At 39.5% G+C, this 13770-nt stretch overlaps 1 protein-coding gene across 1 annotated transcript in view; it reads right to left on the bottom strand.

The window, feature by feature from the left end:
- The window catches only part of LOC127626440 (fatty acid synthase-like), a 41413-nt gene that overhangs the window by 8233 nt on the left and 19410 nt on the right, over positions 1–13770 (bottom strand). Inside the window, exons 11-35 of the mRNA XM_052102212.1 lie at positions 13295–13484; positions 12239–12333; positions 11980–12114; positions 10818–11021; positions 10519–10634; positions 10260–10435; positions 9908–10099; positions 9691–9771; positions 9085–9270; positions 8801–8980; positions 8506–8709; positions 7988–8301; positions 6678–7064; positions 6294–6458; positions 4818–4933; positions 4458–4612; positions 3803–4006; positions 3306–3456; positions 2456–2634; positions 1868–1987; positions 1625–1747; positions 1240–1463; positions 479–680; positions 211–362; positions 26–117 (exon numbers count right to left, since the gene is read on the bottom strand). Of these exons, the coding sequence (XP_051958172.1) occupies positions 26–117; positions 211–362; positions 479–680; positions 1240–1463; positions 1625–1747; positions 1868–1987; positions 2456–2634; positions 3306–3456; positions 3803–4006; positions 4458–4612; positions 4818–4933; positions 6294–6458; positions 6678–7064; positions 7988–8301; positions 8506–8709; positions 8801–8980; positions 9085–9270; positions 9691–9771; positions 9908–10099; positions 10260–10435; positions 10519–10634; positions 10818–11021; positions 11980–12114; positions 12239–12333; positions 13295–13484 (4343 nt within the window). The remainder of the gene's footprint in view (positions 1–25; positions 118–210; positions 363–478; positions 681–1239; positions 1464–1624; positions 1748–1867; positions 1988–2455; positions 2635–3305; positions 3457–3802; positions 4007–4457; positions 4613–4817; positions 4934–6293; positions 6459–6677; positions 7065–7987; positions 8302–8505; positions 8710–8800; positions 8981–9084; positions 9271–9690; positions 9772–9907; positions 10100–10259; positions 10436–10518; positions 10635–10817; positions 11022–11979; positions 12115–12238; positions 12334–13294; positions 13485–13770) is intronic.

Raw genomic sequence — 13770 nt, 5'->3', positions numbered from 1 at the left:
TTTCACAGCATTAAGCCCTCCCTACCTGTCAAGATGGATAGTTCCATCATATTTGGGTTTATTGACATCAATGAACTGCTGTGGAGTGAGATTCTCCAGCATGCCATCTTTAAGGACCTAGATGAGCAGATAAACAGAGATATAAATTACATGATAATCCTTTCATCGACTGCCATCGAAAGTCAATTGAAAGCAATGATTGAACATTACCATGGCAAGGTGGAAGATGCCACCGACTGGACCCAACCTGCAGGCCTCAGTGATGAGACGTTCCGTCCCTTCCAGTGTGCTGACATCACTAGTAGACACAAGGACCTGGATACCCATGGCCTGCCACTCCCGAACACGCTTTGCCTGATAACCTAGCAAACACGTCAATACATATAAGTACTTGACCAACATAAACAAGACCATGTAAGTCAATGCAAAGGTAACACTCTCAAACGCTTATCAAAATGAAATCCTTCAGCATATTTACCGTCGCGAATGCCAGATCGTGACGTGAGCACAAGTTTGCGAACACCTCTCTCAGTGAGCCAATGGGCCAGCTCCAACCCGAAACCACCTAGACCTCCAGTGATAATGTATGATAGAGTGGCAGGGCAGAAGGTACGACAGATAGCGGGAAGAGAAAGAGGAGCAACTGTAGAAACTGCACTGCTCTTCTCCTCTGAACGTACCTGAGAAGTAGGAGACAAAAACAGAGATCAAATATATCAGCTTTGAAGGTCCATACAATGCAAGTCAACAGATTCCAAAACCTTAAAGCCGAAAAAGAACATAAAGTCAGCATAAAAGTAATCCATATGGCTCAAGTGGTTAAATACATGCCTCCAGTAGCGATATGATGTGTGTGGGTGAGAAACCAATCAATATAGTTGTTTTTTTTCCTATAAATTCTCCTTCTTGCCCAGTAGGTGGCGATATGCACAAAGAATGTGAATTCTCCCAAATCTATCATATCGCTTCTGAAGATATGGATTACTTTTATGCTGCCTTTATGTACTTTTTGAATTTCAAAGTACCGATACAGCAGAGATATTCTTCTAAAAATCTTAAAGTCATACACATCTGGGATGGTATGAAGGTGAGTATATGAAGAGAGAATATTCATTTTTGGGTGAACTATTCCTTTAACAAGCCTCATCTGTCCTTAATATTAAGCCTTAGCAAGCACCACTTATTATTGCAATATCTAATTTCTGAGGCAGCCTCAAGATCTTTAACCAGAGGACTTACCTGCAGCAGGACTTTGCCGATGTGTTTGCCCTGAGCCATGTAGCGAAAGGCATCCTCCACCTGGTTCCTCTCAAAGACGGTGGTATTTAATGGCTGCACTACACCACTGTCAATTCCCTTCTTCAGCAGCTCTGATACCTCCTCCCATTCCCTGTTTCCCTCCTCAAATAAAGCATCCAGAAGGATGCCATGGAAGGCCACGTTCTTCAGGAAAAGAGCCATACCTGAAAAGAAAGAGTGTTACTAGAATTCTATGGTTGACACTCGCTAAATGACTGTTTTTTTTTTTTTAATGGCTTTTCTTTGAGATTTTATGAATTTAAAGTGAAAGTACAGTATGTCAGTTGTGGATTGACTTAACAATGGATATAGATCTAAGATGCACCTAGTGGCGTGTTGTTGGAAAGGTCATATTTGCCGATCTCCAGGAAACGACCATGCCTGGCCAAACAGCGCAAGCTCGCCTGCAGTTTCTCTTCAGCAAGTGAGTTGAGTACTAAATCAACTCCTGAGAACAAATAGTCACAAGAGCAGTGGTTTAATGCTGCAGTACACAGTGCATAAGGAGCAATATCATCAAATACAATGTTGCTGCATGATAAGAGTCATTATAATGTTGTCAGTTTACCTTTGCCTTGAGTGTGTAGCAGTACATGCTGTTCGAAGGAGGCATCTCTAGAATTAGCGAAAGATTCTGCTGTGAGCTGGTGGAATCTCTCCTGCAGATACGCCCTTTTCTCTCCAGAACCTGTCAATCAAAATGAGATGCACATCAGGGATTAGTAATTTAGAAGGCATTTGCCACTACCACTGTTTTTATATATATATATATATATATGTGTGTGTGTGTGTATGTATGTATGTATGTATGTATGTGTGTATGTGTGTATGTGTGTGTGTGTGTGTGTGTGTGTGTGTGTGTGTACTGCATATGGTCTGGTGGATATATTTGTTAAAATACTTTCTCCTAGCCCAGCTTAATATGCAGAGACAACGATTAGTAAACTATTTGAAGGCTGGTTTCCCTGAAAACTGAAAAACACAGTAGCTGTTATTTTCCACATTGTTCTCTTTGGGCATCCAAACCAGCCCAATGAATTAACCAATAGAGTGAGTTTAGGCTGGGAATATCTACTTGTCAACCAATGGAAGACGTGGGCCAGAAATGACACACTTCAGCTTTAAACATTTGAGTAAAACAAATTGTGACACTCACCAACAGTCGTAAAGACTCTGCAGCGCATGTTAAGTGCAATAGCAATAGCAGCCTGTCCGACCCCCCCAGAGCCAGAGTGGACCAGCACACTCTCTCCAGGCCTCAGACGTCCTCGCACCACCAGGGAGTAATATGCTGTGGCATACACCACTGGAACGGAGGCAGCCTGCTCCAGAGTCCTAAACATAACCACAGCTTTAATAAGTGTTGAAAGTACAGAGAAAGATGCCCCTTTGATTCAGAGTGCAAGGGTTATTTTAGACCAAACACTATGCAACAAATATAACAGAATTCAGGTGTCTCGAGACGCACTTTTAAAAGTTTCCGTTCTTTTTAAACCTGTCACAGCTTCTAAAAAAATGGCACACTCCTGTGCAAGACACAAAAAAAAAGAAACAATGAGACCAGTGTTGGGTAAGTTACTCAAAATAGGTAATCCACTACAAATGACTAATTACTTTTCTCAAAATTTTATAAGATTAATTGTTACTTCATCTAAAAATGAATCACATTACTAATGATTTTACTTTTAAGTTACTTTCAACAAATTTTCCTAGAAACGCACATTAAAAATATGAATTCATATTTTAAATGTTTTATACATATTAATTTAATGCAAGCACTTAACTTAAAAGTAATTAATTGAAAAGTCAGTAACTGTAATCTGATTACAAGCATTTACAATGTAATGTGTTACACTACTTTTACTTCAAAGTAATTCAATTACAGTTTCTAACTACTTTGTAACTGGATACACCCAACACTGAGTGAAATATAGCACAACGAGCAAAGACTTCCGTCTAGCATGTTCACATACAATGGTAAAAGAGCAGAGGTGTTAGGGTCTCACCAGCTAGAGGGAACATCCCAAAGGAAGCGTTTGTCTGCATCCACACAGGTGGCCAGGCCTTTAGCTGGCAGCAAACCCATCACTCGTTGCCCACTGGGGTCTCGTCCTGAAAACTCCATTCCCAGCATGCACTGCTGCAATGCTATATCTCCTGCACAAGCAAAATAACACAATAAAACACAGTAGACTTTCAAGTAGTTATATATATATATATATATATATATATATATATATATATATATATATATATATATATATATATATATATAAAAAAACAAGATGTGTGAAATAAAAAAAACAAACACCTATTAGCCATCCACTACTCTAGAGGCAAACCAATGTGAAATATCTCACTTATATTAGAAGCAGCCATAGAAGCAGCCTTTATTTTGTCACACATTATACATTTTTGCAAATATACAGTGAAATAATTTTTTTTTTGCATATACCAGCTAAGCTGGGGTCAGAGCTATTGGAAATGGGGTTGGGGTACGAACCAGGGATTGCATCCGGAGGCAGTTTTCCGGTGGCCAGCATGATGTCTCTGAAGTTGAGGGAGGCGTAGTAAACGCGGCAGAGCTGTACATTTGGGCTGGAAGGGACAAAATGACGTAGCGGTGAAGCGATCCAGCGCAATGACGAGAGATCACCACGAGTCAGGACATTCACATATGCCTGCTCTGTCAACTCCTCACTTAGATCTATGCATGAACACACAGAATAAAGAAGGATCAAAACACACTCAAAAGACTCAATTCAATCAGTTACAATAAAAGGGCCATTCACACTGGCAGGTGGTATTATGGAGAGGGACATTCTCATTCTATAAAGCTTTTGATCATACAAAAATCTGCTAAGTAAAAAAGAAGTGAAATATTTTTGGTCCATTTTCCAGGAAGATATATTTTAAGTGTATATCTGCTTTTCAATGTTAAGAAGTACTCTATAGACAGCATCACAGCTAACACACATGGACTAAAAGCTACAAAACAAAAACATTTTGATTTCATGGGTCTTGAGGCCAACATAAACACATTGAAAAGCATTATGAAACTCTTGTTACATTAATTCCTCACCATCTTTGTACATCAGCTGATATATCGTCATAGAGAAATTACATTTAAAGGATAATAAGATAATATATTTTTTCACCTTGTGTGAGTAATTGGTGTCTGAATGCGCCCCACAGTCCATCACGGTACACGTTCATGGTCAAATCCCTCTGTAGCACATCCCGCATGTCCTTATGTGTAGCAACAAGGGAGGGGGCTGCTTCATTCTTACTTAGATTAGAAACAAATGCACACCTAGTGGGGACAAAAAAAACAAAACAAAAAAAAGACATATAGATCAATATCACAATCTGTTTACTGTGGGCTTTCAAAAGCCCAGTCAATATGTGAGAACTGCATAACTGTAACTGATATCAACAATCTGATGGCATTACAGTAGTATGGAACACAAAGTGCATTAATGGGTCTTTCAGACTAAATTCACAGTAAGTGGACTGACCGTATACGGTTGCCTCCAGGCTCCTGTCTGAGGCAGTTCACCATTCCCACCACTCCATTATGACCCTGGGTGGCCATGAGCCAGACTGGACAATCAGAGGACTCAGCCAAAGTGCTCTGATGTAAGAAAGAGAGAGTTTTGGTTGTATACATGTGGATTCATTTCATTCAGATCTTTAACGAGCCAGTTGTCAATCTCAAGATGTACACCCAAAATTCTTATTTCATTGATGCCGTTTTAATCATGTAATGTTTCTAACATGAAACACAAAAGGAGAAGTTCAACACTTGGTGTTGCATTTGAATATACTATAGGGTAGTGCTGTCAGTCGATTAAAATGTTTAAATTGCGAATAAATCACGAAATGTTGCGTAGCTAATCGTAATTAATTGTGGATTTTAAAAGTGCTGAAATATGACTCTAAATATACTCCTTTTCCTATCAAAATCCATTTATTTCCTTCTTAGGAAAGAAAACAAAACAATATGTAACAATATAATGTTTTATTAACATTTTCCAAACAAAGCCTTCCACAGTATAAAGACAGAAATGCAAATGCTAAAATAGCATACATTCAAGTATCATTAAATGTTTCCCAAAGTCTAAGTAGGAGTTTGACTAATTGGAAAAACTAGTCCCCATATAGGTTGCATATTTATTGTAGTGGGCATTAAATATCTAAAACTCTCACACTCCACTATATTAATCTGCCAGTAGACTGTGGCTATCTGCTTTGTTACAGCAATTGTAACAGTACAAGTCGCGTTCAAGATTCGCGTCGGGCATCAGTGCGAGCATCAAGCACCACTTTGAACTCCACATGAAAATTTTTAAAATTCTCATTCTGCATTTTGGTGATAGTGAAAATGAGCCTTATTTAAGCTAAAAAATACTTGATTTCTGTCAAGTTCCATTTAGGCTTGTTTTGTACAAAAAGAATTGCGTTAAGAGCTCCTTTTCCAATCACTTTATCTCTGACACTTAATCACTGCTGTGTGTGCATCAGTGTAATGAGTCCAGGTGGACATATGGCAAAGGTTTCGCCCTTCCAACTTGTGTTTATGCTGTATTAATGATAAATGCCTTAAATCACAATTAAGAAAAATTAACGCATTAAACTTTTTATATGAATCGCTTGTGTAATTTTGACAGCTCTACTTGTGGGATTTATAAAATACTGCAGAGAAGATGATTTTTTAGAGAATAATGGCATTCATTTTAAATTGTTCCTCACACAAAGCTATTGCATGGCTCCACCAGATTTACTTTTGGAGCACAACAGCCTCCATCCCGATTCACTTTCATTGTTTAAAAAAAGAGCAGCGTGAACATTCAGGTTTGATAAATAACAGAATTTTTGTGTGAACTATTTCTTTAATTACAATCCCAATGCTTAAAAAAAGAAGAAAAAAAGATAGTAAATTAGTTTGCATTGCTGTATACAATATGTAATTTATTTAGATGATTAGGACTCACCTTTAGAGTCTCAACCCATTTATAGTCAGTGGGGTCAACAGAAATGGTAATGGGTTGTTTCTGAGGGGTCTGTCTGCGGCAAAGGAACAAGGCTGACCCATAGTAGGATTTCCTAAGCATGACCACTTGCAGAGAGGCCTGCTGGAAGAGCTTCTCCCATGCAGTCTGAAATCAAAACACAGACTTTTAAATTAAGAGAACAATACAGAGGACAGTCAGAAGAAACAAGATAAAAGAATAGACAAAACAATGTCAAGTTATTTAATGTTATTATTTAAATAAAGTGTTGATACTCAAATGTCACTTTTATCTATGTTGTGGATCTGATCAACTTGGCAATATACATTGTATTATGTTTCTCCATCACAAAACACTTGTACACACCTGAGTCAACAAACTATCCCTGTTGTTTTGAGATGTAAGGAAGGCTATGGTCTCCCCCAGAGTGTCTTCTTTTAGTAGGGTGTGGAGCAACACAAATCCACCCTCCCTTGTAGCTGAAGTCAGGTTCTCTATCAGCAATGCAGGGTTGGTCACCGATCCTACAGCACAGTTACACACAACTAGGTCAGCCCCAGTCAGAGTGCCTGTTGCTGGGCCCTCCAGAGGGTTCCACTGAGCAGATGAGATGCCCTGTTCCTCCAGGGAGCTCTGGTGAGCAGCAAGCTGATCAGTGGAGACGTCTGAGGCTGTGTAGTCCAGACGCAGCATTGGCTGGATATTGAGGAGACCAACAGCCCGGGAGAATACACGGCCATCACCAGAAAGAGCCTACAGAAGGATGAGTAAATGGTAAAAACATCCTCTATTCATCATCATCAGTCAGTGCCTCTATAAAACATTGACCACTATCTTTTCACTGTCATTAATTATGAAGGTGTTTTTCTTATTACCTTATTACCTACACCGTGATCTAAACATTTTATATTTATGACGAAACGCACCCGAGACTACACAAGCATATCTGACGCAGGTGTAAATTGACGGGTCTGCTTGGAAACACTGGGTCCGTCCATTCATGTGGACGTCAAATTGTTGCAAACCAGGTACACCCCTTCATGGCAATGGTATTCCCTAATGGCCGTGGCCTCTTTCAGCAGGATTATGCGCCCAACCAAACTGCACACATTGTTGGATTACCTTTTGATTTTTAACAAATAAATATATGGTCTGCACACTCTAATTGACACAGTGCAGTTTTATTTTCCACCCAAAACAGACCCAGATACCCTGCTTACGTCCTTCCAAACATTGTTGCTGCCATATTTCTTTTTTCATCTTTTCTTTCGTTTTTCTGACAAGCTGATCATGATCCTCCATTCTTGGATAAACCTTGTGATCAGTGCAATTTCTCATGTGAATTTATGTGAGAAAACATTGTTTTGCTGTTGGTCAGCGTTGCCTCTTGGTAACATTTAGTTTGGGCACCTCGTCTGCATTTAGTTTGGGCACCTCGTCTGCATTCAGTTGTGTAGTATGAGTGCTGCTAAGATAAGAATATGACAGATAACAACAAATCTTGTGTAATGTGAACAGTACTGCAATTTATATATTATAATAGTACTTTTATTTGATGTCTCAAAAAGCTGAAAAAAGCTGCAATAACCACTTGAACCTTAAAGAAAAGGAGTCTTTTTCTTAATAATCTGCTCAGGTTATTTACATTATCATTCTAAACAAACATTTTACTGTACCTCCAGAACTTTGAGTTTCCCAGGGGTGCTGTTCTCCAGGGTTGTGTCCAAGCAGTGGCGTAATGCCTGAGAGTCCAGCAACCCATTGAGTAGAGGGTCCTGCAGCAGACATTCTCTCTCCTTCTGCACTGTCTGCTCCAGCTCAGAGCGCAGGTTTCCATTTAGCTCCAGCCCGCACAGCACTGACAGCAGCCGCAACAGGCCTTTCTCTGTCTCTGCTCCAATCAGTAGACCCTCTGCTGCACCTTCTAGCCCAGGGATAGAGATCTTCACTCCCTGTTTGGCCAGCTTCCTCTGAAGACGCATTATTAGACCTGTGCAAACAAAACAGGAAGAATAAGTACATTGAGTTTTCTTTCTTAGTCACAGGGAGGTACAGTACACAGGCTCATACTGCATATAGGATATATTTTGGATTCAGGATGATGTCACTAAAGGTTACTCAATTACACATGTTCAACATGCAAATCAACATATTTTCAGCATGCCAGTAATATGTTCATACAAAAAATCCATACCTTTGCAATGCCTCAGTTGGTCACCCAGTTTCTCATTGGTTCTCAGGCAATCTGACTCCACATATGGAACATACGCAAACTCCTCCAAAGTGGGTGGGGTCTGAAGCTGTTGGCGACGAGGTGCTACAGTAGCATGTAGACCGCAGATCTGAACTCCTCCAGCTGTGATGTTGTCCAGGCAACGGTTAACATGGACGTTAATGGCTGAAGAGAATGTTAGCAAACAAAGGAATTTTGGTCAGAAACTTAAATTAGTCAGGTTATATCAGACTTTCACAGGGGTTGAGTCCAATACCTTTCTGGTCATCAGCATAGTCTTTCACGCTCTCATTGTGGAGTTTGGGGTCCACACACACAGAGCGGATGCGGGTGGGGAGTCTCAAGCTACGTCCAGGCAGCCCCACCACAATCATCTGCAGCATTGTATCTAAAAACGTCACCCAGTTACCCGTCCAGTGAAGCTTTCCACAGTCACCTGTGAAAACCAGAATAGAAACTTTCTTCAAGAGCTTAGGATTGGCCAAAAAGTGTCATTTGACCATCACAATTAAAGTCTTAGATGCATTAGATGGAAATTACCAGCATTGTTTGATTCCAAGATGCCCTTGAAGGTCTTGCCATAGTCGTATCCACGCAGACGCAGCTCTTTATATATGTCTCCAGCTTTCAAAAGCAATTTTGGATCTTCCTGCTCTGCAGCCACTGGCTTAGCCAGCTCAGCATGGAAGGCGTTGAGTGCGGCATCCTCCAAGACATTAACCTTACCTTTGACCACCAAGGGTATCGTAGGGGTAAAGAGCAATAATGAATCTTAAATATAATGTCTTGCCAACTCACAAAACAGCAAAGATATATTTTAAAGTCAACATGAAACCAATGACCCCATTTACTTTAATAATACAAGTTTCTGGTCTTATTGTGCAGGATTCATCAACTAAAAAGATTTTCCTTTTCTGCTAACATCGGCCATGTGTGCTACAGCACAACGTTAACCCAAAGCCACTTGAAAATGACTATTAAGCATTTTTAGCAAAGTCAAATTCAGGTCTGTGTTCATTATGGTATGGAATGTCCACTTTTCATTAAATATACTGTTTCACCCAGAAATATTTCAAATTACAGAAGTAAAATGGGCTCCAAATGCTGTTTCATGTTGACTTTTAAGCAAACAATGTGAAAACTCACCACTGACAGCCAGATTTCCATTCTCAGACACCTCAAAACGGTTAGTGGCGGGCATGAGCCGCACCTCCAATTGGACAGATCCTTTGATATAGTTCACACAAAAATAATCCAGTTAGCACCAAGTCACATGGACTAGCTGCCTTCTAGTTCTTTTGGTTTATTATCAAATTTACTCAAAATATTTATCGACAGAATGTACACAAATCAAATCTCTTACCTGTCTTGGGTAGGATGGTGGCTCTGTGGATGGTGATGTCCTCAAATGTAACAGGCGTGTGTTCCATGACAGTACCCAGGGATCTCATAAGAGTCCTCCAGGCTAGAACAAGGTATCCTGTGGCTGGATACAGAACTCGTCCATCAATGCAATGACCAATCATGTAGTAATCAGGAGACTCTGGATTCATGTCTGTACAAAACAAAGCCAGGTGTTTAAAATAAAGCATGACAAGATGGCAAAGGTTAGAGAGTAAAAAATAGAGAGAATATTTGCAACTTAAAATCTCTGAACTTTAATAATTGCAATTCAGCTGGAGATAAATGTAATTTACTAATAAAGATCTACCCACCAATATTGTACACAGTGGCTGAGGTGGATCCCCCTGAGCCAGCAGGGAAATCTTCCACCTTGGGGACATTCCAGATCTGGGAGTGATCCCAACGAATGTGAGGAGAGATGAGGGGGGTCCCTGCTGGAACAGGGTATTCCACAGATGGATATAATTTATTACTGTCCACATTAATTCTGCAAGGGTAAAAGAGGGCGTGTTAGTGATCATGAATATTTGAAATGCTGGCATTTAAAAAATTAAAGATGAACAAACCAACCCATTCATGAAGATCTTGCCCACGTGTGAGAGGAAGAACTCCAGATTGTTGGCATGTCCTCTCTTCATCAGGGGGAGAATAGAGGAAGTTGGTTTTAGGCTACGCTTCAGGATGGCCTGTAGGTGGATCAATGGTATGTTCATAATAAAAATTGACCTAAATTCTAATCTTCAAGGTATGTTTACTGATTGGAATAGGATGTTGACATGCTTCTTTTCTACTGTTTGCTGTAAAATATACTGGATTAGTGTCAAAGTCAGTACATGCAATACGTCTATGGGAAAGTAATGCACTTTTACCTGCAGCAAGGCATGTGGGGCGATTTCTACCACCACAGCATTGTCTGGAACATGGCTGAGACCCTCCTGGAAGAGCACAGGGCAGACCAGATTATTGACATGGTATTCGGCAGAAGAGTAGAGTGATAGTGGGCTGTCCCATTCTGTCTGAGGGATTGACGTGCTGATCCAACGTGCCGAGCGAGGCCTTGGGTTCTTAATTACCTGTGAGAACACAAACAGAGATCAGGAATTATCTGTGGTGTGAGACAAGCAGCAGCATACTGTGGCAGTTTTTAATATAGTCTTGTTTGTCCTGGTAACTGGTTTTCTGACAGGGTGAATCTCATGATCAAAAACCAAAAGAAAATTAATAGAATTGTTTTTGTTTTAAGAACATAAGGGCTATTTTGGGACCATTAAGAAGTTATTTTTCATGATTTTAATGAAGCAGATTTCCTTTCCAAATCTCATTATCATTACACCAAAATAACTTATTCTCATTACTGTAATGCAAAATAAATCAATTAAATAAAAGTGTTATGTTTATATTGTAAAGCATTTATACATCACGGTAGTATTGGTTGTACTCCCTTTAGTTTATACCAACTTAAATCTAAATTTATTAACACTGATTTAAAAGTAGATCATACTACAGTCACAGTAATTTTAACTGTGATACAGTAAAATAATTTCTTTATTATAATAAATGCAATGAAAGTAATGAAAATCAAACAAGAATCCCCACTGAGAACATTAGGAATGTCTAAAAACTAAAAGTAAAAGTAAAGAGTTCTGAGAATTTTGGCAGTAATAAGAGTTTTGGAGGAAATGTGACAAAAAAAAATTAATAAAATAAAATAAACATTTGTAAGGTGTCTTCAACCATAAAGGTGGCATTAGGCCACATCTAAAATAATTTGATTTCATTTAAAACTTGAAATTTCCAAAAGTATGCTGAAATGAAGAGAAGAAATGTAGAGGAAAATGCTGTTCTAGTGTGGATGAGAGGCGTAAATGAGGCAAAAACGTACAAGTGTGGACGTGACCTAAATCACCTTTGCCCACCCCCGCAAACAAGTTTCATTAATCAGCAAGTAGGCATTTCAAAAGGGGTCTTTGACCAAAAACCTAATGACCACCAGAGGGCACTAGGAGAGAGGAAATCTCTAAAACTACTCACTTTCTGCAGTGCGGTCAGCAGGGCAGGAGCAATGCCAGCCATATAATATGAGTGGAAAGCCACACCGGCACTGCGCACTTCTTTGGCAAACACACCGCTCTCTTTTAGATGGGAGACAAACTTGCTGACAGACTCCTGCATAACCAAACACTTTCTATTATGAATACTTTCATTATTCAGAAAAAAACTAAATCGGAATAGGTGGTGCTCAATTTCTATGGAGAGAAAACAAAAAGAAATAGAGCCATAGAGCATGTACCTGAGGGCCAGAGATGGTGACAGTGTGCTCTGCATTATGACAAGCAGGAACAACACCCTGTGGGCACTGAGCTTTGCATTCTTCCCACGTTAGGCCTGGGAAGTGTACAAAGAGGACGGAAAGTTTAGTAAAAGAGTAGTGTAAAATTATGGGCACCTTCAGCCCTGTGGACTGAAAAATAAATGCATTTAAAACACACTTTAAACACTAACTGCAATAAAACCTTTTCTTAATCAGAATTTTTGTCTTGTTTTTGCAGTAAAAACATCAAACCTTAAAAAAGAAGATATATCTACAAACAAAATGATATACATGCTGTGTGTTACAATGTCATCATTGTGTGTGTATGCATGTTTTGCACTCAGCATGTTGTATAATCTCACCCCTTAATTTCTGTGTGTGTTTGTTCTGTATTGTGGCTGATGTATAGATTGTTTTTGAGAAATAAAAAAAAAAAATTGTTCTGTTATTTAGTCTTTCCAATTCATTTCATATAGTTGGTCAATTTTGACCGCAAACAGTAAACAGTGTCGCTTTTTATTTTACGACCACTTAGACTTATCGAATCAAGTACAATTTTTGTGTGTGTTCATATGGCGAGTGGGGTTAAAATCCACAAGTCTTGTACCACTCAAATAAAGGAAACCATTTTTATTACATCAGAAAAAATTATTTCAGTCAAAAATGACCAAACACAAAGGTTAAAATGTATCTTTTAGTTTAAAGGAAGTTTAGTATTTTCTTTTATCTTGTTTTCCAGTAAAAATATATGATTTAGATGATGATGATTTATTTGCAAAGCTACTAGTTACAGAACTAGTTTATTTCATTGGTCCAGTACTAACAATGCCCAAGCATGCTCTTCACGGACACTTTAGTCTTCTTACAGGACAAAACACCCCTAAATTACAGCATCCACTAGTGAACAAAAGACACATTCTCAAGGAAGGGAAGCTCTCCGTTTTATATCTGATTAACAAACACTGCAGGAATGCCTCCAGGGGGCAGGTTGGTCTCTTTAATACAGCCTGTGAATACATCAGCTGCCACACTTACCCACTGCAGCCATGCCTCCAGGGGGCAGGTTGGCCTCTTTAATACAGCGTCCTCTCCAATAAGCAGCTAGAATGGCTTCACTGTGACTCAGGGAGCCATCGGCGTATCCGCATGCTAATTCTCCCACAGAGTGTCCTACAATCCCATCTGGCTGTAGACCCATCTTCTTTAGCATGTCAATCTGGGCAACCTGGATAATTCACAGTAATGCATTCAGGTTGGTAAACCATGGTCATGCATGAGCCGAGCCAACACAACTAGCAAGTATGAAACCAGCAGACTAGTGCTAGTGCATATTCAAACTTGCAGGCTTAACGTCAATTTTGCCAAACTGCATTGTATCGAGCCATGACCAATCGAAGCGTGGCAAGTTTGTATATGCAGAAACCAGAATGAGATTTGAGAGCTATGACAGACGGCAAGATAATCAGTTCATAACTTAAATTCAGCCCGTTATTCACACAAAGCTGTCGTAT

The sequence above is a fragment of the Xyrauchen texanus genome, chromosome 33 (assembly GCF_025860055.1).
Source record: "Xyrauchen texanus isolate HMW12.3.18 chromosome 33, RBS_HiC_50CHRs, whole genome shotgun sequence".
Taxonomy (NCBI): Eukaryota; Metazoa; Chordata; class Actinopteri; order Cypriniformes; family Catostomidae; genus Xyrauchen; species Xyrauchen texanus.
This window is presented reverse-complemented; position numbering and strand designations above follow the sequence as displayed.